Below are 23230 nucleotides of genomic sequence, written 5' to 3' on the forward strand. Positions count from 1 at the left end.
GATGGCCATTTCTCCTACATGATGCTCAGTGCAAAAGCACTGCGGGCCCCCGAAAGTTTGGAGGTTAGCTTTGAAAGCAGTCACTGCAGCTTACTCTCTTTCCATGCAAAAACCATGTCACCCCCTAGGTCAGCTGTCACCGAGGTGAGCCTTGCCTCCTGCCCATTGCTCTCTGGTGCTACAGGAGCCGTATGAGAGCCTGCCACAGTCTCCAAGGTGTTACTGAACACTCTCCCCCTGGGCAACACAACCACCTCTGATTGGTTCCACGGGGAGGGGGTCCAACACCTCTTTAGACCAGAACAAAACACAATAACAGAGGCAATGAATAGTGTTCAGGGTTCTTGCCCAAGGCAGCTTCTGGCAAACCACGGCAAGTTGCACTGGAGCAGGACTAACGGGCAAACTTCCACAGAGTTTTGGAAGGCAAAACAATACCACTTCTGTTCCTCCAGTGTAGTAAATAGTGAGAGTATTTTGTGAGAAGTTATTTTTCCCCCTCCTTGTAATTCAGATCAAAGCTGTCCCTGTGACGCCATCCTGTATTTTAGCCCACCACTAAAGCCTTTCAAAGCGGGCAATTCTCTCTCCATCTCCCCATTTCACTTGGGGGACAAGAAATAAATCTGCTTGAAGGATAACCATAGAAACCAACCATGTGTGAGCCACACTCAGAGAAGACAAAACACTTTCCAGAATGGAAACACTTAAGTATTAGCTCTGTCGTTTAAAGTGCTAGTTAGCACTGTGGGGAGAGAAGGGACAGCGTGGCCCACTGCACTTCAGACCCGGGGACCACCCTGAATGCAGCCTTTATCGGGGTGTACAGAAGAAGAGCCAAGAGAAGGAAGTGGGGTGGATACAGCTGCTCGGTCTAGGCGCAGAGCGACAAACCGAAAGGCGACAGATCCAGATCCGTGATGCTCCTGTGCGCGACACGGAGCACAACATGCACATAACTAAGCCAGGCGGTTCAGGGTGCTCTCTCTCGCATCACTGCAGGGACCAGGACGGCTCCGCATGCAGGGACGGCAGAAAGCAGGAGTAAGTGATGAGGCTTCACTGTAGATAAGGCCAGCGTCGGGCAGGGTAGCCACGTACACTCACCATCCGTTCCCAGGACTAGTCTGGCAAGCACTAACCACGCCCCACAGAGGAACTCACCGATATTTGGGTGTTTTAAGAGTCGGCAGATTCTGGCCTCACGCTCCAGTTTTTGGTGATCTGGAAAGAGAGAGAGAAAGAGGGTGTCAGCCGGCAACTGCAGACAAGGCTCGTTTAGCTCCAAAGGGACAGAGAGACGGTGACTTGCCGGGTCAGCAGCGGGCTGGATGTGACTAGAAAGAGCAGGAACGCATCACTCTCACCACTGTCATGGCACAACGTGTCCGCACGTGGCGAAGGCCGGGGGTGACCTCGTTACCCCCCGCCCCCCAACGACGGTCACTGCTGGGCTGGAGTGCTGTGGGCTCTTGCCTCTGCCACGGCTGTGAAATACCAGCTGGAGTTCCACGGCTCTTGAGACTGGAACTCTCTTTAAGGTGGGAGGGGCATGTGACTAAATGTCTGGGAACTCACGTGTGAAATGAGTTCAGCCAGGTCTCAGCGCAAAAGGAACTACCACTTCGGCCACTCTCCAGCACAAACAAGAAGATAAAATCGGGCCACAGAAGGCAGAGTTATCATGCGGGCCGGGGAGCAGAGAGGGTGTGCGACCAGTGGCGTTCCCCTTTCCGCGCTTGCGCCTGGGCTGTGAGGTGGACTGCTGACTGAGCACGGGAAACATGCGGGCTAAGGGCTAAACAAAGTTATTGCGACAGACAGACAGACAATGTCCACTCGAGCAGGGCTGTCGGCCGGATGAGAGAGAACACGTCAAGGTGAGGGGAACAGGCTCTTCTGCCCCTAAACTGAGGGTGGGGGATGCAGGCAAGGGAACAATGGGGCTTGGCCCTTGTTAGTCAGGGAACAGAGTCCCTGAGGAGTTGGCAGAAAAGTGATCTGTCATTAAACTGAGCCCTGGCTCTCCCTCACTAACCTCTCCCCCTGCCCCTCGCCTGGGAGGAAGAGGAACACTTGAGGGGTGGCCTGATAGAGCCAGACTTGGAAAGGAACCTTAACAGCTGCTGAAGCCCAGCTCTCTGGGGGCGCAGACTCTGTAAAGCCAGATGTCGGGGCTGCCCCTCTTCCCCACCCTGCCACCCATGCCAGGGGAAGGCACCAGCCGCCTGTCCCCATCCTACACCCCTTCCTGCCCTTATCCCCCTCAAGTGGAGCTGCAAACAGGTTTCCTCCCTGGTGCTCTCTGGCAGACAAACCTCCCCGCTGTGAAGAGCCACCTGCCAGCGCTGCAGCTCGAGCGGGCGGCAGGGGACCGGTTAGACACTCCACATGGTCTGGTCAGTGGCAGGGAGGCAACAGGTTTTAAGTGACAGGCTCCTCACAGCTTCTCTCTGCCTCTTGCACCTGGGAACAGTCAGTCTCCCAACTGCAACACAACACAGAGAGAGTAAGGCGAGGCCCTCCCCACAGCTCCTACCTCCTGGGCTGGGAGCATCAGCCCAGGAGCTGCAGGATGTTCACCCTGCCTCTGCTGCCCTTGGGAGTGGAGCGGGAGGGAAGAATCTTCCTCTTCGTTTTCCCAGTCCTAGCAGTGATTGTGTTTTCACCACTCTGTTCCAGAAGCCCCCCGCAGTGAGGAGCAGAAAGCGGGATCCCTCTACCTCAAGGCCTCATGGTGCAGTGCCCGTCTTTTGCCAGCATTGCTCAATACGGGCTGGCTTGGCTTCTGCCTGGAGCAATGTCCCTCGCAGCAAAGGGCGAGGCAAAGCCACGGCGAGGGAGCCTGTTTCCAGCCGGCGCTATGGGATCTGCCACGGGGAAGATGGGGTTAGAATCAGCTTGAGCCAAGACGCACACTTGGCCATGGGGGAGGAGCGAAGACACACTTGTAGCCCAAATTCGGGGCCGGGGGGGGAAGGAACCACAGGAGACGACACGAGATAGCGACGGTGGAGACCAGGCCCTCTGAAAAGAGCCTTGAGCTCTGCGCAGCTCCACCCAGCGTGGCTGGTGCCCGTGCAGAGCCTCGCCGCCTGGCTGCAGCTGAACAAGGAGGAACTGAACATAGGCTATGGCCAGAGGGCAACAGGGCCCAATGGCCGCAGCTGTATAGGCAACAGCCAGCCCCATCAGCAGCAGAGGGAAGGGAGACCGATTGCTGTCTCTCCCAGCTGGGTGATGGGGAAAGGCTGTGACACAGTCCATGGTGCAGGCTCCCTCCAGAGCTGGCCCCACGCCCCCTTTGCGCCTGCTGGGGGCCCAGTGCCAGCCCAGCTGAAAGCGAGCAGACCTCCAGGCACCTCTTTCTATCAGCCTCAGCTCTGCGGCCAGAGCTGAGCTCACCCTTTCCCCTCCCACTCGGGGGTGCTGAACGTGCCCCGCTCAACCTCCAAACTCCACAAGACAGGTCCCGCAGACCAGGGGCCCGGCTGCCCCCCGACGAAGGGAAGCTGTAGCAAACCTGCTGCGAAGCATGAGGACACTGGGAGGCCAAAGAGCTGAGCAAAGGAGAATGCAGAGATGGGGGCGAACCACGTGCGGCTCAGCTGCTGGGGCCGAGCAGTCACAACAGACAGCTTACGGCATCACAGACTGACCACGTGAAACACAAGCACTGGAACACCAGAGGGGAGATAAATCAAGAGCAATTACGCCCCTGAAACGCTACACTTCCAGCAAGCTAGTGACAAGCGCCTGTGACGAGAGGCCACGGCCCCGCACCCCACCCCCAGTGCAGACAGGGTCTGGCTTCAGACCAGAGAAGGAGGAGCCAACAAGGTACAGCAAACTATTTCTGGTGGGAGGAAAGTGTTCCTGCTCTGTCTCCAGGGAAACCAAACAGGCCAGCTCCCGCACGGCTTTGGGAAGGAAGGCACCTCCAGACAGCTGCCAACAGGAAGAGCCTTGTTGAGCAGCAAACGAGCACAGCAAGGTTGGCTCACACGGGCTCTGGAGGATCACCAATCTATTCCCAGGGAGAGCAGAGAGGCCTGCAACCTGTGACTCAAGCAGGGGGCCGAGCAGACGGCCCCTCTTCCTTCCAAACTCAGCGCGCTCAGTCTCTGACCAGACAACAGAGGAAGGGGCCAGCTTGCTCCCATCTAGTCTAGCTCCACGCCCTGTCACAGGAAGCCAGGCTGTGTTACATCTTTTCCTAATGCACCTTCTAATTTTTACTGGCCTGCTTATTGTGGTCACAAATAAAGCCAGGTTACGCAAAGCCAAGGAAGCAAGAAAAAAAGGCAGACACAGGGACCAGAGTCAGGCACAAGGCATCACGTCCACTTCATACTAAACAGAGCGCGTGCGTGGGCAATCCTTAGAAGGACAGATGCTTGTTGGACATGCCGACTGCTAACCTAGCTCACAGCTTCAGCGCACGTGATGAAAGGCAGCCGTGTGTTCAATGTCTGCCTTACCAACAGTTCAGCAGGCCAGCCCTCTCGCTCACAGATCAAACTTCACAGATTTTCACACGCCATCTGTCGAGTGAGGACATCGATTTCGTCCCCTCATCCCCACAAGTCTCCAGCAACCGTAAACTCAACAGCTAATAAAAAGGAAGCGACCTAGGCTGGAGGAATTCATACTCTAAGGTCAGCAGGGACCAGTCCAACCATCTGGTCTGACCTCCATAACTCTTGGTCTCAGCTACCACACGTCTTTTAGGAGAGAGCCAGTCACAATGTAAAGATTTCAAATGATGGAGAATCCATGACAACCCTAGTTAGGGTGTTCCAAATATTAATTATACTGTTAAAACTTGCCTGCAAGATCTAGTCCGAATTTGCCTAGCTTTCCAACCACTGGATCTCTTCATGTCATCTTTTAGTAAACTAGATAGCTGTCTGCTCTTAAACAATTGCTAATACTTCACAAAACTAAAGCAGAGAATATGGAAATATCCTTCCAAGTCAGTAGCATAGGCCAGAATTTTTGGATTTCTCCAGTCTGTGAAGCAGACAGGGTTGCTTTACACAATCACTGATACAAAAGCCTGTTCTAGATAGATGTGCTGCTTGTGGAGAAGTAGAAACAATACAGAATTTGGTGCGATTAACACAATTGGGCAATTCTGCACGGACCTGAAAACCGAAGGCCTAAATTTATTTCTACTTACTGTGCTATTAGGGTAACGAAAACTGCGATAAGAACAGAAGAACAGCTACGCGGTGTCAGACCAAAGGTCCACCTTGCCCCATCTCCTGTCTTCCAGCTGTGGCTGGTACCAGATGTCGCAGGGGAATGAACAGAACAGGTGCTCATCAAGTGATCCACCCCTGCTGTCCATTCCCAGCTTCCGACCAGCAGAGGCATCTGATGAACAGAGAGAGACGGATTCCTTTTCCAGGCTGGCTTCAGGCAAATACAGTTATTGGCTTTTTGTTCAGCAGTTGGGAAGACAGTTAGCTCTTGTGTAACTAGTGTCTGACATTTGTTGCTCATGCCCATTCCACCTTTGTTCGGTGTACTTGGCACATGCGCCAATGCTGGAAGTTTTTCTTCTAGGCTGTGGCCACACTTCAAAATGGCCATGCTACGGGCCAAATCAAAGAAGACGAATGAAGTGCTGAACTGAACATTTATCGCCTCATTAGCATTGGCATGCTGCCGGCTGCGTTGATTCGAAAGCGCCACTTTCGAATGCGCGCGGCACGGCTACACGAGGGCCCTTTTCGAAAGGACCCCGCATGTTTTGAAGTCCCCTTATTCCTCTCAGCTAATTCCTCATGGCGCAGTGCCCGTCTTTTGCCAGCACTGCTGAATACGGGCAGCATGCTAATGCTAATGAGGCACTGAATATTCAATTCAGCACCTCATTAGTATTCTTCAATTTGGCCATGAGCATGGCCACTTCGAAGAAGTTTTGACCAAGTGTGGCCACAGCCTTAGCGGTGTCTGCAGGGCAACAGGTCTGGCACCCTCTGGAACGGCAGCAGCAGGGGGTGGTATAAGGAGCACCATGCACGCACCGAGCCTCACTTCTTTCTTGCCAGAAATTCTGAGAGCCGAAGGGGCGGGCGGGACATGGAATGGACACAGGCCACACATCTCTAAGAGCACCAGTCAGGGAACAGGTAATTGTTCTTCCCTCTGCGAGTGCTTGCTCGCTTCCATTCCACAACAGGTGACTCCCAGAAGTGCCCCTGAAGGCAGGTCAGAGATCACAGCTGTGCAGATGCTAACACAGCTCTGTGAACCCTGGGCTGTCTCCAGCCTGTTGAATGCACCATACAAGTGTGAAGAAAGGACCACGTCATGGTTCTGCAGGTGTGCCGGATCAGGGTGTCCCAGCTGAGGACAACTGAGCTCTGGCCCTACGTCCAATCCACTGCAGCAGTGCGGAGCCGGGTTGATTTATGGAAAGGCTGGGTACACGCCGAGCAAAAGGTGAAAACCCTCCAGACATGCAGCACATGCAGACACGTCTCCTCAGACCTCTCGTGAAGCTTGGGGCAGACCACTGGCAGGAATACAGCCTGGTTCATTGGAAGACAGACACCACCACCTTTGGAAGTGGGGGGCCCCAGCTAGATCCCATCTCTAGAAAGAAAAAGAAAGGTGGTTCCGAACTCCAGGCTTTAATCTCCGAGAGTCGCCTCACTGATGTCACGGCCCCCAGGAATGCGACCTTCCAGGGCAAGTAGGAAAGGGAAGGCGGGGGCCTGGGATGAGTGTGGAATTCAGGAACTCTTTGGTCACACAACCCCAAGTCTGTATCCCTAATGCGACCCTGGCAGCCCCACGTGGCACACCGCACTTTAAAGTAGCTAGGCTGGCCGCTCGGATTTGAGAGCGCTTACAAGAGCCCAGCTTTAAAGTCTATAAAATGGTGGGAATGGAAGCCCTCTACTTGCCTCCCGTACGAGCACACATGCAGCGTAAGAGTGCGCTTTTCCTACACGCGGTTCTGAACTTGGGGCCCCAAAGAGTTAGAGAGCACTGTGCAATCTCGAGTGTCAAGCTCCACAGGTTGAGGCCCTTTTCACCCAGGGATCTTCAAGAGTTTGGTTTCTCAGTATCCAGAAAGGCCCACCTGGGGGCTTCTTTAAAAACAGCTATTCATTTGGGAGCTTATTCTCCGGAACCTCAGCTCAAAAGACTCCAAACTTGCGTCACTAACCAACGTTCCCTCTATTTCTTCCACGCGCAGATTTTGTGATGCGCACCAAGGCACGTGAGGACGTACACCATCTGCAGAAATGAACGGCGCCGGCTGAGAGCGCTATGGGCGCCCTGCTGATCAGCAAGGCAGCATCTGAATCTCTCCTGGGTGGCTGCATATGCAACATGTTAATATCTGGAAAACTGGAAAGGTCAATCTTTGAACAGGCGTCACAATGCAGCCTGAACTCCAGAGGCTTGCCTGCACTACTACAACATGCATTTCCACAGTCCCAGTCCTGAGAAGCTCTGTCTTCTGAATACTCCAACCCCGCTTCACAGCCCCCTCATATTGCTCATAAGTAACACGTACCTATAACACAAGAGGAAATGCTCCACCTCAGGTTTGCCCAAGGTCATAGCTCAGAACAGGATCCAGGAGTCCCACCCACATTCTAGAGCTGTCAAGCAGGAATATGTGCGTAACACAAACAAAAAGATAAGATGAAAAAGGTCATTGTGCCTAATCAGTCTATTGAGAATGGGGGGGAATGGACAGACAGACAGTCACAATAGAAAGGGAAAACCATTCCCATTGTGTTTCCCCTTGACTCCAAAAGGCAGACCAGGATGATGAGCACGCCTGCGATACACCTAAAAAAGAGAGGTGCTCAAATGAGCTGGGGTGGAAGTCTGAGAAGTTGAGAGGAGGGAACGTTGGAAGAGATTATTAGCCGTCAGGTGCATTATGGCAGCCTGATGTTCCTGCTACGCAGTATCAATTCCCCCTCCCACCAGCCTCATCCCGAGCTGTGGACGCCCTGACTGCCTCTCACTCCCAGGAGACACAAAGACAAGCTTCATTACAGCATTAGTCAGCTGTAACCACAAACACCGCTTTCCAGCCAAAATCCTTCCCACAGCACCCAAAGGGATACATACCTTGTGAGCCAGGATATTTCCTTAGAGCGTGCACACTTCTTATCTTATCCCCCACCCACCTGTCCAGGAGCTCTCTTGGTTGAAAGTTCTCAGAAAAGCACAAACAAAAAGCACATCGGCTTATGAGGATTCCCACCCGTGACAAACACAGGCAGAGGCGACATTTAAAGTTAAGCCATTAGATGATTCTTTCAGGCCATCAGAATAAAAATTAAGACATAAAATTAGCAGAAACTCTGCAAAGAATTCATTAAAAAATCCATACAGCTGCAAAAAAGCGGCAAACAGGAACCAAGGCTGGAGACCTGGGGACAAACAGGAAGTCTACTGCTGTCAGAATGTATATGCAGTATCACAAGAGAAAAAAACATCTTTCACTAATTGACGGTTTTTTCCCTAAAACTAGGAGCCAAACCATAAAGATCCTCACCCCCTCACCCCCACCCTCGCCCCAGGCAGGTAACCCAAACCTTCAAACCCAAAGCAACATCATCATCTAAGAGCCAGCAGTCTTTCTCCAGGAGTCAGCTCAGGACATCTTGAAACTTTTTCCCCCATCTCTGAGTAGCTTGTCCCCAGTTTGGTTCCTTTCATATTGAGGAGAGGGGATTAGAGCTAAAAGTCCCGAAGACTCCAGAGTGAATCTGAGGTTCGGTTACCTCAAGAAATGGAACCAGGATTTATACCCAGCAGAAGAGTTGGGGGAAAGGTGTCTCTGCTCCCTCCCCTCCCCCAGAAAGTATCGAACACCATTCTGAAGTGACTTTACAGCAGACAGAGAATCATTGAGAAAACCTTGTAGCAACTGCCTCTAAATGCAAGCAAATCCAGGAAACAAAGTGGTCACCCTTGTAAAAGAAAGCATCTGTTCTTTGTTCTTCAAATTAGGAATGCCAGGCTCAAGAGAAATTTGTTTTCCAGTGCATTATTCCCATCACATCAGGAACCTACACCCATAAAGATGACGACAAAAGGTGAATGCAACCTGGAAGTTCCAGGAAGGCCACGGACAGGCACCTATCACAGTCGCCTCTTCGGGTACTGTAACCCCACCAGCAATTACACTAAGGCTATGTCTACACTAGCCAAAAACTTTGAAATGGCCATGCAAATGGCCATTTCGAAGTTTACTAACGAAGCACTGAAATACATATTCAGCGCCTCATTAGCGTGCGGGCGGCCGCAGCACTTCGAAATCGACGCGGCTCGCCACTGCGTGGCTCATCCAGACGGGGCTCCTTTTTGAAAGGACCCCGGCCACTTCAAAATCCCCTTATTCCCATCTGCTCATAGGAATAAGGGGACTTCAAAGTAGCCGGGGTCCTTTCGAAAAGGAGCCCCGTCTGGACGAGCCGTGCCAGTTTCGAAGTGCCGCGGCCGCCCACATGCTAATGAGGCGCTGAATATGTATTTCAGCGCTTCATTAGTAAACTTTGAAATGGCCATCTACATGGCCATTTCAAAGTTTTTGGCCAGCGTAGACATGGCCTAAGAGTTACAAGTGCTGGAAACATGATCCATTTTACCAGAGGGGCAGGTGCTCACTGTGATGGGGTTCCGGGGTCCCCAAGCTCTGCACCCCATCCACAACCAGGACTGACTCTCACTCAGCAGCTGGAACAGAGGGTTTATTAGGCAACAGAGATGCAGCGTGGTACAGAGTTGTCAGCACAGCAACCAGAAGGGCTCTGTCTGATCCATGTTGCGGGGGAGGAGATCCCCCAGAGGGAACCCCAGGCCTGGAGTCCCTGGCTGGGGCCCAGCCTGGCTTTGTTTCTCCCCAGCTTCCAGACTCCCCACACTAACTGCCTGCCTCTAATTCAAACCCAGCTGGGTCCTCCCCACTCTTTGTTCAGGGACAGAGGTGTTACCAGACAGCTTAGGTTACAGCCAGCAGCGGGTCACCCCCAACCTCTGTGAGGTGCTCAGCTTGTCTCACATACCTGCACCCCCCGCTACATCACACTCACACCCTCAGGGGCTGCAGGAGCTGGAGAGCCACACCACGAGAGCATCTTAGCCAAAGACCAAGAGAAAATGGCCCATGCTAGCTTACATGCCTGGTGGCTCTGGTCTGAAGAAGTGGGTCCATTCCACAAAAGCTCATCGCCGAATAAATATTTTATTAGCCTTTAAAGTGCTGCTGGACTGCTTTTTTGTTTTGATAGTACATAGGCTAGCACAGCTCCCTCTCTGTTGCTATTCAATGTTATCTTCGGTGTATTTTGTGAAGCTTGTGGGAGCGAAGCATCATTCGTTGCTCAAATGTCATACTTCTCTCCCAGTCCAAACATCCCGGAGGGTATTCACTCTGTCACACATGAAGGCCACGTCTTACTTACAAGCTAATGGCAGCACAGCCACAAGATCACTCACGCAGCCATGTTAAGAGAGAGCTCTCCCATCACCACCACAAAATCAGCTCAACAAGCAGTGGTACCTATGCGGGTGAGAGCGCATCTCCTGCCAATGCAGGGGCCAGCAAAACTTATGTCGCGCTGGTGTGTAGGAAAAACCCCCCACCACCTGAATGACGTAAGTTTTTCTGACACAGACCATCAGAGGAGACAGCCGGACAAAAGATTAAGGAACCAAGGAAATGCTCCAGGTCTGTTCTGCACCAGCGTCTCACTCCTCCCGGTACCAGCTGGTGTGCGAAATGGAGCTGTGCGACAATGCAGCCGGCCCTCCTGCATGAGACACATGTGTAATTGTGATTGTTGCTGAAGAGCAGCAGCAGCATTCTAGAGATCCTTTCTGAGGACAAGAGAGGGAATAGTGCAGAAGAGGAAGCCAACCCAAGGCAGTCATTTCATTTCAGCTACTGTCTTTGTGCCAGCTGCTCCAATAACTCTAGAACTGCTTTAAGACAGGAAAGAAATGAGCATCAAATAGATTTTGTAACAAGGGACTAATCTGTACCTCCAAGTCCTCTACGCTTCTCTTCAGCCATTTAAATTTAAACTCTCAGTAACCCTGAACGACCTCGCCAAGAGCAAGTTTCATCACTCTGGCCTTGAAAGCAGAGACTGCTTCAAGCTCCTCAGTTTCTCGCATTATGCTGGCAATCAAAAGCATGGTCTAAAATCAGCAGTAGCAAATTACGCTAGCCTCAGGTGCCACTTCTGGCCAAACTCAGCTTCGTGGTCTCTCATGCAGTTCTCCAACAGCATGGAGAAGTACATTTAAATGGACTCTGGACAGCCACAGGATTTCCCTCCACCACATATTTGGCAGGACCCTACCAAATTCATGGCCATGGAAAACACACCACGGACGGTAAAACCTGGCTCTGTGTGTGTGTGCTTTCACTCTAGACCACGCAATTCTACGGGGAGACCAGCGTTTCTCAAACTGGGGTCCTGACCCAAGAGGAGTTGCAGGGGACACGAGGTTATTGTAGAGGGGCTGCAGTACCGCCAGCCTTACTTTTGCACTGCCTTCAGAGCGGGTGGCTGCAGAGTGGTGGCTGTTGGTCAGACACCCAGGTCTGAAGGCAGTGCCCGGCCAGCAGCGACGCAAAAGTAAGGATGGCAATACTATATCATGGCACCGTTACCCTTATTTCTGTGCTGCTGCAGGCGGTGGCTCTGCTGTCAGAGCTGGACTCCTGGTTAGCTGCCACCAAACTCTAGCTGCCCAGCTGTGAGGCAACACCACTGCCTGCAGCAGCATAAATAAAGGTAACAGTCCTGCAATCCCCCACAACCCCCAGCTCAATTTTGGGTCAGGACCCCTAGAATTACACTACCATGAAAATTACAACTTTTAAAATCCTGTGACCAGGAAATCTACCAAAACGAACCGCGAACTTGGTAGGGCCCTACTTATCCGAACACTCCTGGGCATGCTAATTTTGCACACAAACGTGTCTCTTGGAAAGGAAGGGATTGTGGCCCAGTTAAGAGGAAGGAGTGGTCGCGCTCCCTCCACCCTCCAAGGGATGTGAAAGGCAGGAAGGTGAGATTTCTCTGCACTGAACGCTCTGCTGCTGGCTGTAGCATGCGCAGACACAGCTCGTATGGCACTCAGGCCATTGCTCGTCTAGCACAGACAAACAGAGTTTCATGAGGACATGCTGCAAAACCTTCCTCGAAGAAAGCCTTCCTCGCAGAACACATCGGAAACACTCTACCGTCCCCTCCAAAAAGCGAACAAAAGCCTCCCCCACCCCCCAACACTTTATACCCAAAGAAGGGAAAGGGGCCAAAAAGATTACAGGAAGTCCATTAGGGACTGCACTTTTGCTTATCAGTTGTGCATGGAAAATGCTCAGATACTCCAGGACGGAGCAGCAGTATAAACCCTGAGGATAGACACAGCCACATGCCAGAAGAGCGAGCAGCCAGTTCCCACGGGCTGGTGAGTGAGCTGAAGGAATTGGAACCCCTCCTCATGCCAGGCAGACAGAGGTGGGGAGCCAAGGGAATAGCTGCTTGGTCCCATTTCCAAGCTGAAGGCTGGGAGCAAAGAGTGTTCTGGCTCAGGTACTGGGACAAGTCGTCTCTTCTTTCTGTGCCGCGGCTCCTGCACGAAAGGCGGAGACAACATCACTTCTCGACCCACTGCCGAGGGGAAGCAACGATAAATGGCATTACAAAGTATGAGGCCTTTAGATACTACAGTAATGAAGGGATAATGTAAGACAGACTGATAGAGTGATTGAGCCAAAGAGGTGTTTCCCAAGCCTTGCTACTGACTTGCTACCTCAAGGCCCCAAGCCACAACCGTACATTTCCTTCTGTTGACATACTCATTAGGTAAAGCACTAGAGGTTTCCTGCCCTCAGGTGGGGCAGGAGAGGCAGACTTAAAACTGGATGGAAAATTGGGCACACGGCTCCCTACCCCTCTCCACTTCCAGAAGGAATAGTAACACTGAACGTCCCCAGCAGCAAGGAGCAGAGGGAAGCAATCTGATTGTATGGGAGGAGGAAGAAACCAATGTCTGAGGCTAGCCTGGCCAAGAAGCAAACCCGTTTCCATCCCAGTGAAAGAACCCACTGAGTTTCTTCCACTCCTGACAGTCCAAATCAGACATCTGATCTTCACCTGAAAACAGGGCCTGACTCCCCACACGGCTTACTTTTGCCAGAGTCTGTTCTGGTATGGCTATGATCTGAAGAAGTGGGTCTGTCCCACGAAAGCTCAACACCTAACAAATTATTTTGTTCATCTTTATAGTGCTACTGGACTGCTTTTTTGTTCTGATAGTATATAGACTAGCACGGCTCGCTCTCTGTTACAAGCTCTTCACTAGCATTTGACGCAGTGCACCAGCAGCCCCCTGTTCTGAGAGACAATACACAGCAGTGTCCCAGGGAGACAAGTGGTTCTGGAGAAGCATGTGCTTCTCGAGGCACATTGCCTTTGAGTGACCTGCCTCTAGCCACCAGGAAATAACCTTCTCTGGACTGACACGTACTCCTGCTTACGGAGCATCTCCACGTGCCTCTGAGCATAGGTTTTCATGAGAGACCTCACATGACACTTCTGCAGACTGCTACACAGACACCAGAGCCAGGTGCTCACACGCTCTCTGCTCATGGGCAAAAACAGGCGGCTGGGTGACAGCAGGGAAACCACAGGCATTTCTTACCCTGTTCTGCACAACCTGGCTCCCACTTTCCTCCCAGCTCAGTCACTTCACCGGCTGACCTCCCATTCCCGCGTTCTGCAGCACATGCAGGCTGCATGCGAGATGCAGGGGCTCCTGGGAGGAGAGACAGGGAGAAGGAAGCAGCCCCAGAGCAGACCCTGGCAGAGGGGTCCGGAGGAGACGCTTGTCCTCTCGTGGCACACGGCGGGTGGGAGAAGAGCTGCAGCAGTGGTACAGCTCCGCCGAGGAGCGCTGCAGTGCCCCAGCAGCCATCGCTGAGAGGGCAGCCGAGGAACTGGTACGTGTCAGGGGCACTGGTGGATCACAGCTGCAGGGCACTTCAGGAGCACACACCCACTCTCCCAATGCCCAGGGCACAGGAGAGGGAAGGGCAGAGACCAGGTGACTTGTCTTCATTGCTCAGCCTTTCTCCCTTCCCGCAGGTGAGCACCAGGGGAAGAGGAGGGTCACCTGTGAGCCTGGATGAGGAGCTCAGAGGATGGTCCCAGAGCCCACCTGAGGAGGCCACTTCTGATCCTGGGTCTTGGGCAGGAGTGGGGAACCAGAATCAGCCCCCCAGTTTCCCTTGGTCCAGCCCGTAGGGCAGCTCAGGTAGGCCCCCGCCCCCAGTGGCCCGAGCCAGCACCTGCACTCCAGCCCCACTACCAGACTCCCTGCCTCTACCCCACCCCATGAGCTAATTACTGTGGTTGCCATAACAACACAAGGAGCCCCTCTGCCTGCCTGGGATGCCTATTTCCATAGCTAAAGCAGAAGCAAGGCTGTGATTGCCGTGCTCACAGAAAGGGCCGCCAGCCATCCTCACGTGCAAGCGGGGCAGTCCTGGGGCTCTGAGCACGGCCCTTTGGGTGGGCACGCCCATTGGGGCCCAGGCTGGCAGCACCCAGGAGCTGGGGCCTTCTCTGCTGTCTGGGGGCCTTAGCACACGCCACCCCCAGAGCCTGGGCAGGGACCAATGGCTCCCTTGCAGCACTGCTGAAGTACACACCATGTGTCCTCTGTGGCCAGGCAAGGGCCACCAGTGCCCAGAGCCATCAGCCACAGCAAGCAGACACCAGAGGCACCCACGCACCCCCAGGGCAGCTGGACGGAGGGTGATTACCCTGGAGGCGCATGGAAGACGGAGGTGCCCGTGCTGGGGCCGACCTGAGGGAAGTCCGTCACCGTGCCGGGGCTGCTCAGAGGGGGCACCACTGCCCCTGTGGCTAGCAAGCCAAGAGCCTTTCGCTTCCGGGGACGGGGGGGACCCTTTTCCTGTCGCTGCCGCCAACCCACAGGGAAAAAAACCCATTGCAGGGCACCCAGCCCCGCGACACGGCACGGCACGGCACGGCACGGCACGGCACGGCACGGCGGCTCCGGTCTGCCCCTGCAGCTCCCGCCCCACATGGGGTCGCAGAGGCTCCGGGTGGGGCTCGGGCTGTGGCAGGCAGCGCTGGGCTGGGGCAGGGGTTGGCACTGGGTACGGGGGGTCTGGGGCTGAGCTGTGCTTACCTCAGGCTGTTCCCGGCCAGGTGGTGCAGCAGAACAGAGGCAGGTTCCCTGCCCGCCCTGGCCCACGCAGCTCCCCCAGCGGCCACCAGCTCTGATCCCTTGGGAAAGGGGCCAGGCAGCTCTGCGTGCAGCATGCCAATCCCTGCCGCGGGCTGGTGACCCAGCCCATGGGAGTGGCGGAGCCGGCGCTGGGGAGGCACACGGAGCTTCCCTGATCTCCCCTGTGCCGAGGGGGACAGCAGGGCTTCCAGCCACGGCACAGAGACTGGCCGTGCGTGGGATGAGGAGGTTCCCAAACCCGGCGCTACGGCTCTGGGCTTGGAGAGAGCAGCCACTTAACCGTACAGAGCAGGCCAGGCCTTGCAGACCACAAGGCGGAGGGATCCGGCTGCAGACAAAAGGCGTCAGCTTTCCTGGCCAGTCGATCCCAACCTCTTCTGCTCAAAGCAATTCCACCCCGCTCGCCCCCGCACTGGAACTGAATGGGTGCAGCCGGTCTCTCAGCACACTGCAGGGCAGAGCCAGTGCACCCTGCAGCCACAGCGCTGGCAGCATGCAGTGTGGTTCACTGGTCGAGCTACCGCACTCTGCAGCGTCACCCTCCCCACATCCTGCAGCACAGAACCCTGCTCCCGTCCCCTCCACGTCTGCCCTGCTGCACCACGCTGCCCTCCCCTGCTGTGCTCGGCTCACAGAGCAGCCCAGAAATCCCCCTGGTGCTTGCTCCTGGCCTGCTCTGGAATGCCAGACCCCATTTTGCACTGCCGCTGAAAAGCAAGACCACGTGCTCAGCAGATCGTTTGGGTGCACAGCCAAGAAATGCTCCAGTGAGAAGGGGGAAGGGAGCGAAGGATCTCTTCTGTTTGTTTTGCGGCCAGCTTACCAGGCACTTCAAACCCAAGAGTGGCACTTCCCCCCTCCTGCCCAGCTAACCTCCTTTCCCCAGGCACCTCCTGGTGCAACGCGCTTTCGCAGCCCTGCTCTGACTCCAGCCAGCCCTGGAGAGAAAGCCGCTCCCCCCGTTTTCTTCCCCACACTGCACCTTCCAAAGCGCCAGGGCAGGGAGCCCACTCACCCGGACAGACTCGACATTCCTGGCCCTGGGGAGAGGGGAGGAAAGAGACACATCTGGAGAGAGAGGGGCAGGGCAGAGGGAAGGGTTGAACAGAGTCCCCCCCATGGGCTTCTGCTCACAAGCGGCTGCCCTAAGGGCGAGACAGCAGCTCACGCTGTTTGCTGGGGCACAGAGGAGCCCTTGTCCCAGGACAATGGTCGGGGTCTGGCGAGAGTCTGCCACGGGCTCCCACCCTTCTCCTGCCCAGGAAAAGGAAGGCTCATTTGGAACCCATAGTGCGGAAGGTCTGGCGGGGCTTCCCCCTCTCCGGCTCCAGAGAAAGACAGGGGGGAGGTTACGGGAATGAGGGGCCTGAGGGTTGGACTAAAGAGCCCCAATACACACCAGCACCACACTCATGAGCTCAACTGGGTGTCCTGTCAAAAGGCCCAGGAGTGGCCAGAGGCAGGGACAGCCATGTATGCATGTCAAGAAACAGCAACCCCAGCCTGCCCGCAGAGAGGGGGAGGGGAAAGGGCCCTTTGGGACGTAAACTATGCAATGGATGCCAACTTCCAGGGCAACCCAGACGGGCTCTGCGCCAGCCAAGGACAGCTACCGCCTGACGGTGTGGTGAGTTAGGGAAATTCTGGCAACCTTTCACCAACTGCTGAAGAGCGCAAGCCCCGTCCATTGAGGGGGAACAAAAAGAAGCATAACTAGGAGCAACAATAAATTCCACCTGTAAAACACCTTCCGTCAGAGGATCTCCAGGCATGCTACTGACATTAATTAATTCACTACCTACCCCCAGCAAGGGAGGTCAATTATCCCATAAGGGAGGAAGAACTAGGAAAATGGTGTATTTAGGCAGGATATCAGGAAAGCCACCTCTTACCCATGAGCTCCATTACCCAAAGGGCACAGCAGCCCCAAAGCCTGGGACACAAGGACCAGGTCAGACAGGGCACCTGGGAACGTGCTGTAGGGAACAATCCTGCTCTGAGGCCTAACAGGTCTGCACCCTAGTGCCCACCATTCATGAAGTGTGTGAAAAACATGTACTCAGCCATGTCTGGGAGTGGTGCTGTCCCTGGCAAGTCTGTGTCCTTAGAGGAGAGGGGAAGCTGCTAGCAGACCTTCATCACAACATAACTCTAGACTACAGCTTTTGCCCTCCCTCGGTGGGAACCAGGCTTATGCAGCACACTTGAGTTTAGAGCACACTTGAGTTTTCTCAGCCTTCATTCCAGGGAGAGTGAAGGGTTTCCCCACAGAGAGGAGGGAAAGGGGCTCTTCTCTAGCCCTGATTTTGTGGCTAGGTCAGTTCATTTGTGACCTGCTTCCAATTAGCTGATGCTGCCTGAGCATCTCGCTGGCCTAGGAGTAGTTATGGCTGCCTGGTGGCAATTACAGTGTTATTGGAAGTCTAATAACCTGTTAGGGTGAGCAGAGCTTTTGGCGTGGGTGTTTTCTATTGTTTGGCTCCAATAAACAGTGCATTTAAGCATTAAATTCCACAGCGCTAGATGGGGAAGTAGATAATCATTTGCCAGACCAAAGGCTGGAATTCTGTGCCTAGGAGAAAAACGTATGCACAGCGCTGACGGGTGATTTTAGTGAGGATCCAATACTTCCACACATGCGTGGATCGACGGACTGGCAGAGGGCAGACAGCAGTAAGATACACAGCACTCGGCTGGACTCCAAGGAAACGAGCCAGCTACCAGGCAAGACACTAACACTTCTGCACTGGCAGCTGCCTTTCATCTAGGTTGTTTGTGAGAAGCGTCCAACTGCCAGGCCAGATTCAAGTCTTACTCACCTAAAGCAGAGCAGAAGGCAGACCGCAACAGAGCAAGCTTTCTGCACTACTCCCTGACCAAGAAAAAAGTACCTGCTGGGTCATCAGCCACAGCCTTCAGTTCCTATCCACCTGGCCTGCATGCCAGTTAGCAACACTGAGGGGACGACCCAACCCCATGACCAACCTCAAGCCATCCCGACCCTTCCAGACCCAACACCTAACCATCTCATCCAGGCCATCCCACCAGAAATGTTCCCCCCACACCTCCTTTGTCACCCAAAGAAACACAAAGCTCCAGAGAACTGTCTTTGTCCTTTGTTTCTGTGATCTGAAAAACTGGCTGCCTGGCCTGGTAGAAGAGGAGGGTTGAAGAGACCTCAGGAGGCATCTAGCCAAACCGCTGCTCAAAGGCGGACCAGCTCCAACCAAATCATCCCAGCCAGCGCTTGTCTCCCTCCAGGACAAACACTGGAAAGCTGATAGTCACTACAGCCCATTGCCGCTTCGCTCCATTAAAAAAACTGTTGGTGCCATTTTGCTGTGGGACACAGAAGTTGGGGAGTGCCGAGTGGGAATTGTGGGTAGGTCCCTGCTCTGTACCCAGGCATGGACATACTGCCCCACAGGTCACCGGGAATTGGAAAGCAGGAGACACGAGGGCAGGGAAGTGGAGCTTGTGCTTTTGTGCTCCAAGGACAGCAATCCTGCCTTGCCATGACCATACCTCCAAACACATCCAGAATTTGAACCCGCAGCAAGAGGCTGGCCCCAGAGATGCTGGCAATATGAACAGAACGTGTGTATGCGAAAGATAAAAACTCCTGCAGAGCTTGTAGGTGAGAAGGGACGGAGGCCAGAGCACGTTCACAAAGCAGCGCCAGGACAAAGGAGAAAGAGGAGGAAAAGAAAAGGGATCTGGGAGGAAGAGCAGCACAAAAAACACAGGACAGGGAAGCGGGGGGCGGGGTAAAGGAAACCCTTTGTTCAGGCAGACAGAGACAATGGGTAAGGAAAGAAAGCACATGAGCGAATCTGTGACCAACCCTAATGAAGGCAAAGAAATCCCAGTGCATGACACCCTGGCGCTTGCGGGCCAGAACAGTCCACTGCTAGCAGCAGCCCAATGCCACCACCAGTTCCCAAGAGGTTGATGGCAGAGCTGCAGCCTCGAGGGTGACTCGCTCATGTCTGAATCCATGCTGGCCTACCGAAGTGCTGCTTTCGTTCAGCAGGGGCCTTCAGAACTGCTGCTCCGCTCCCAGCCAGCTCCATGCTCACTGCAGACGCCAACACGGAGTCGCCAAAGACAGGCACAAGAGCCAACAGACCAGCGGGTTTTCTAGAGGCAACCTCGAGCTTTTTACCCAAGCCCCTGCTGCGGCTCTGAAAGTCCGTCTGCAGGGCTGGGACGTCAGAGCAGAGCACGCCAGGCCAGGCCAGGGGGATGGGAGGAAGCAGCCAAAGAGGGGAGGGGACTGGTACACAGGGAGGCGTGGCACTCCAGAAAGATTTGCTCTCCTTGTTGATTAGAAGGGCACTCCTCCCCCTGCGAGTGACGCTGGCTGAGTGAGCCTTCCACCTTCTCACTTCCAGGCAAAGGTTCAGGAAGGAGGTGACCGTGAGGTCACCAAATGCCTCAAAAGTGGAAGAGGCCCAAAAACGCAACCACCACCTCTGAGCCGTCCGGGTGGCCCATCGGCCCTGCACGCACAGCAGTGGCAGGGAGCCAGGTGACAGGCAAGGCCCTGCAGGGCTGCATTTCTACAATAAAAATCCCAGGGTTCTGCAGCACCCTGGCACCATCCCTGTATTAATCCCACAGCAGCTTCATTTCAATCAGGACAGGAGGGTTTTAATGAATTAAATCCCAAAAGGAGCGTTCAGGAGCCTCTGGGCTAGTCGCAGAGACGTGCGGTTCGGTTACACGCTGCCACAACACTTTAGGTCTGTGGCACATTTAAACAAAGTCATGCAAGTGCATCACAGAAGCAGGAGGGGGAAACTGAAGGCTCTGGAGATAGGTGTGTGGTTTGGCACCTGGGCTCCTGGACGAAGTACATTAGCTGCTCAAATCAGGCCCAGAAGGACTGGCTCTGAAATTCCTTCCGCTGGGAAAAAGCGCTGCCAGATTCCTTCCCTAACTGAGATAAATGGGCCTGTTTGCACCTCTAAGCCACGGCTGACATCTCTGAACACCAGCTCCATACAAGGAAGAGCCAGAACCAAGGGCGCTTCCCACTTCACTCCCTGTTCTCCACTGCGTACCACCACATTAACACAGCCACATGCCGGGTGCCCTCTCACAGCCAGGGACAGCTGTGCTGAGAAAGTCTGAAGGGCTATGGGCATAAAGGGCATTTCCTGGAGCTGTCACATGACTTGGCTCCTCCACTCCCAGCCCAGTTTAATCTCTGCTTAAATTGACTTAAATTGCTTAAATTGACTGCAGCAAGAGCGCAGATCCGAGGTCCCCAGCTGCCCCAGAGCAGCTACGTGTCTATGGCTGGGGCAGGTCCATATCAAGCGGCTGAGGACCCGGCTGTGCAATCAATCACCGTTTGTCGTATCTGCAAGTGACATTTCTGTAGACAAGCTCCCCACACCATGGGGTGCAGGAACAGGGACATCGTTGCAGGGTGGGGGGGAGGTCTGGTAGCCCCATACCCCCACGTCTGAGCTCCTGGACTTCATACTTGAGGCCTGCTTAAACCGCATGCTCTAACCCCACAGGCAGCTCTTAACTGCCGCAGACCTTGTACTGCTCCCAGCTTTGCCTCCGGGGCTGGGAGTTGGTTTATATCATGAAAATGTTTGCGATGTATTCCACTCAACAGACTGGAAACAAAGGGCAGTAATAAACGGCGATGTGCTGATGTGCTCCAGGGGTCTGTATTAGGACCAGTGCTGTTCACCGGCTTCATAAATGATCTTGAAAAAGGGATAAACAGGCGGCAAAATTTACAGATGCTACAAAATTACTCAAAAGAGTAAAGTCCAAAGCTGACTGCAAGAGTTACAAGGGGATCTCACAAGACTGGGGGACTGGGCAACACGATGGCAGATGGAATTCAGAGTTGGTAAGTGCAAAGTAACGCACACGGAAAAATATAAGCCCAACTCTACATACAAAATGACGGTGTCTAAATTAGCTGTTATAGCTGAAGAAAGATCATGGAATTATTGTGGATTGTTCCCTAAAAACATCTGTTCAATGTGCAGTGGCAATCTAAAAAGGGAATTGCCTATTGGGAATCCATAGGGAAGTCACAGATAATAATACAGAAAATATCATATTGCCTCTATATAAAGTCACGGTATGTCCACATTTTGAATAATGCATGCAGATCTGGCTGCTCCATCTCCAGAAGATATACAGATTGAACCTCTCTATTCCAGCACTCTCACATCTGTCAACATCCGTTGTCCAACACAATTTTAGTTAGCCAGACAACCACTTATGGGCATGGCCAAGTTTCCTGTAGCCCCATAAAGCTTGTACACAGCCACCAGTCCTGGCTCTCAATGTTCTGTGCTGTTATTTAGGTCTAATTTACCCCTACATGTCTTCTAAGATCCCAGTAAGCAGTGGGAGTGTTGGTAATATTGACTTCCTGTGGTTTGGCAAATTCTCTGGTTTGGAGCCAGTCAGGTCCTGAGGGTGCCGGACTAGAGAGATTCAACCTGTACTGGATCTGGAAAAGGTACTGAGAAGGGCATCAGAAATTATTACAGGTAAGGATCAACTTCCGTTTGAAGAGAGATTAACAGTACAGGGACTTTTCAGCTTGGAAGAGAAATGAAGCGTGAGGGTTGGGGAGATATACTAGAAGTCTAGAAATTCAGGAATGGTGTGGAAAAGTTGAATAAGGAAATGGTAATTATGCCTTCACTAACATAACATGAGGTCAACTAATGAAATTTGTAGGCAGCAGATTCAAAACAAACAAAAGAAATTATTTCTTCCCGGCCAACTTGTGGAACTCCTTGCCTGGGATGGTGGAAAGGCTCATCCAAAGCAGGAGTCCCATACAAAGGAAGTCAGTTTGAGGAAAATAGGTCCACCAGTGTCTACTTAGCCAAGACGGGCATTCTCCCCTCCCTACAGCAAAGTCAGCCCATCATTAAGCTACTTGCAAATCACTCACAAAGCATATGAAGAGCTCTAGGAACCAGTTTGGAACCCATACCCCTCCCACACATTAGCATCTCACAGATGGAGGAGCCAGGAAGGAGTACCAGCACCCAGGGGCTGACTACAGCAGGTTTCTCGAACGCCACCACCACCATGCCGACAAAGCCACCAGGAAGAAGTGATACAGTCATGGTCCAAACACTTCATACCACAGCCACATTGTTAGAGTTCTACTTACCAGTCAATGCCCTTAGCAGCAAAATTGAAATAAGATTTTTTCGTCCAAAGGGCACATACCTCTGTGGGAAGCGCACAGAAATCAAGAGGAAGAAGCAGAGATCAGAACAGGAGATGGCAGACACGGTGACAGCAGGCACTAAACCAAAAGGTACAGTTCAAACAGAATAAAGTGCGCCCAGGTAACCAGGGCCTCCAGATGTCCCTTGCGAAGCCCTGCACACACACTGCTGCCTAGGGAGGCTGTGGGGAGTCATGCCATCGAGACGCATGCTGGGAGTAACAATTTTTATTTTAGCAAATCACAAAAACCAAATGCAGTCACTGACCAGAGAAATCGTAAACACAAGAAGAGCGTTGTTAACACACAGCTAATTTCATTCCAGAGGGACAGGGGCCTCTATTTTCCTGGCATCCAAGGGAGAGGCTTTGTACTCAAAACGCACAGTCTCTACTCGTGCTACGTTCATTCCTGAGTGTGTTTAGTATCAGAGAAACAGCCACACATCCTGCTTCCTGCTCTCAGACAGACACTGACTCAGAAGCTGCAGGTGGAAAACTATCCGCCTAAATCACCGTTGGCCTGCACACACGCTGGCAGCTCAGACGAATAAACACCAAAAACACACAGCAAGTCCCTTACTGAGGAAAGCAGGGAAAGTACAGCGTCGGCACCTTCTCCTGCACCTGTGGGAGCACACATGAAAATGCAGCCACTGGGGAAGGCCAGGCTGGGGGCAGGCAGCTCAAACTCTCTAAGCAGTGTTCCCTGTAAGCT

The 23230-nt window shown here is 53.4% G+C and overlaps 1 protein-coding gene across 10 annotated transcripts in view; it reads right to left on the minus strand.

Moving 5' to 3' along the window:
- The window catches only part of CAMK2G (calcium/calmodulin dependent protein kinase II gamma), a 147984-nt gene that overhangs the window by 83831 nt on the left and 40923 nt on the right, over nt 1-23230 (minus strand). For all 10 annotated transcript variants that reach the window (XM_074999772.1, XM_074999771.1, XM_074999769.1 and 7 more), the window contains exon 3: nt 1165-1224. In XM_074999772.1, coding sequence (XP_074855873.1) covers nt 1165-1224 — 60 coding nt within the window. The remainder of the gene's footprint in view (nt 1-1164; nt 1225-23230) is intronic.

This window comes from Carettochelys insculpta, chromosome 7 (assembly GCF_033958435.1).
Source record: "Carettochelys insculpta isolate YL-2023 chromosome 7, ASM3395843v1, whole genome shotgun sequence".
NCBI lineage: Eukaryota > Metazoa > Chordata > Testudines > Carettochelyidae > Carettochelys > Carettochelys insculpta.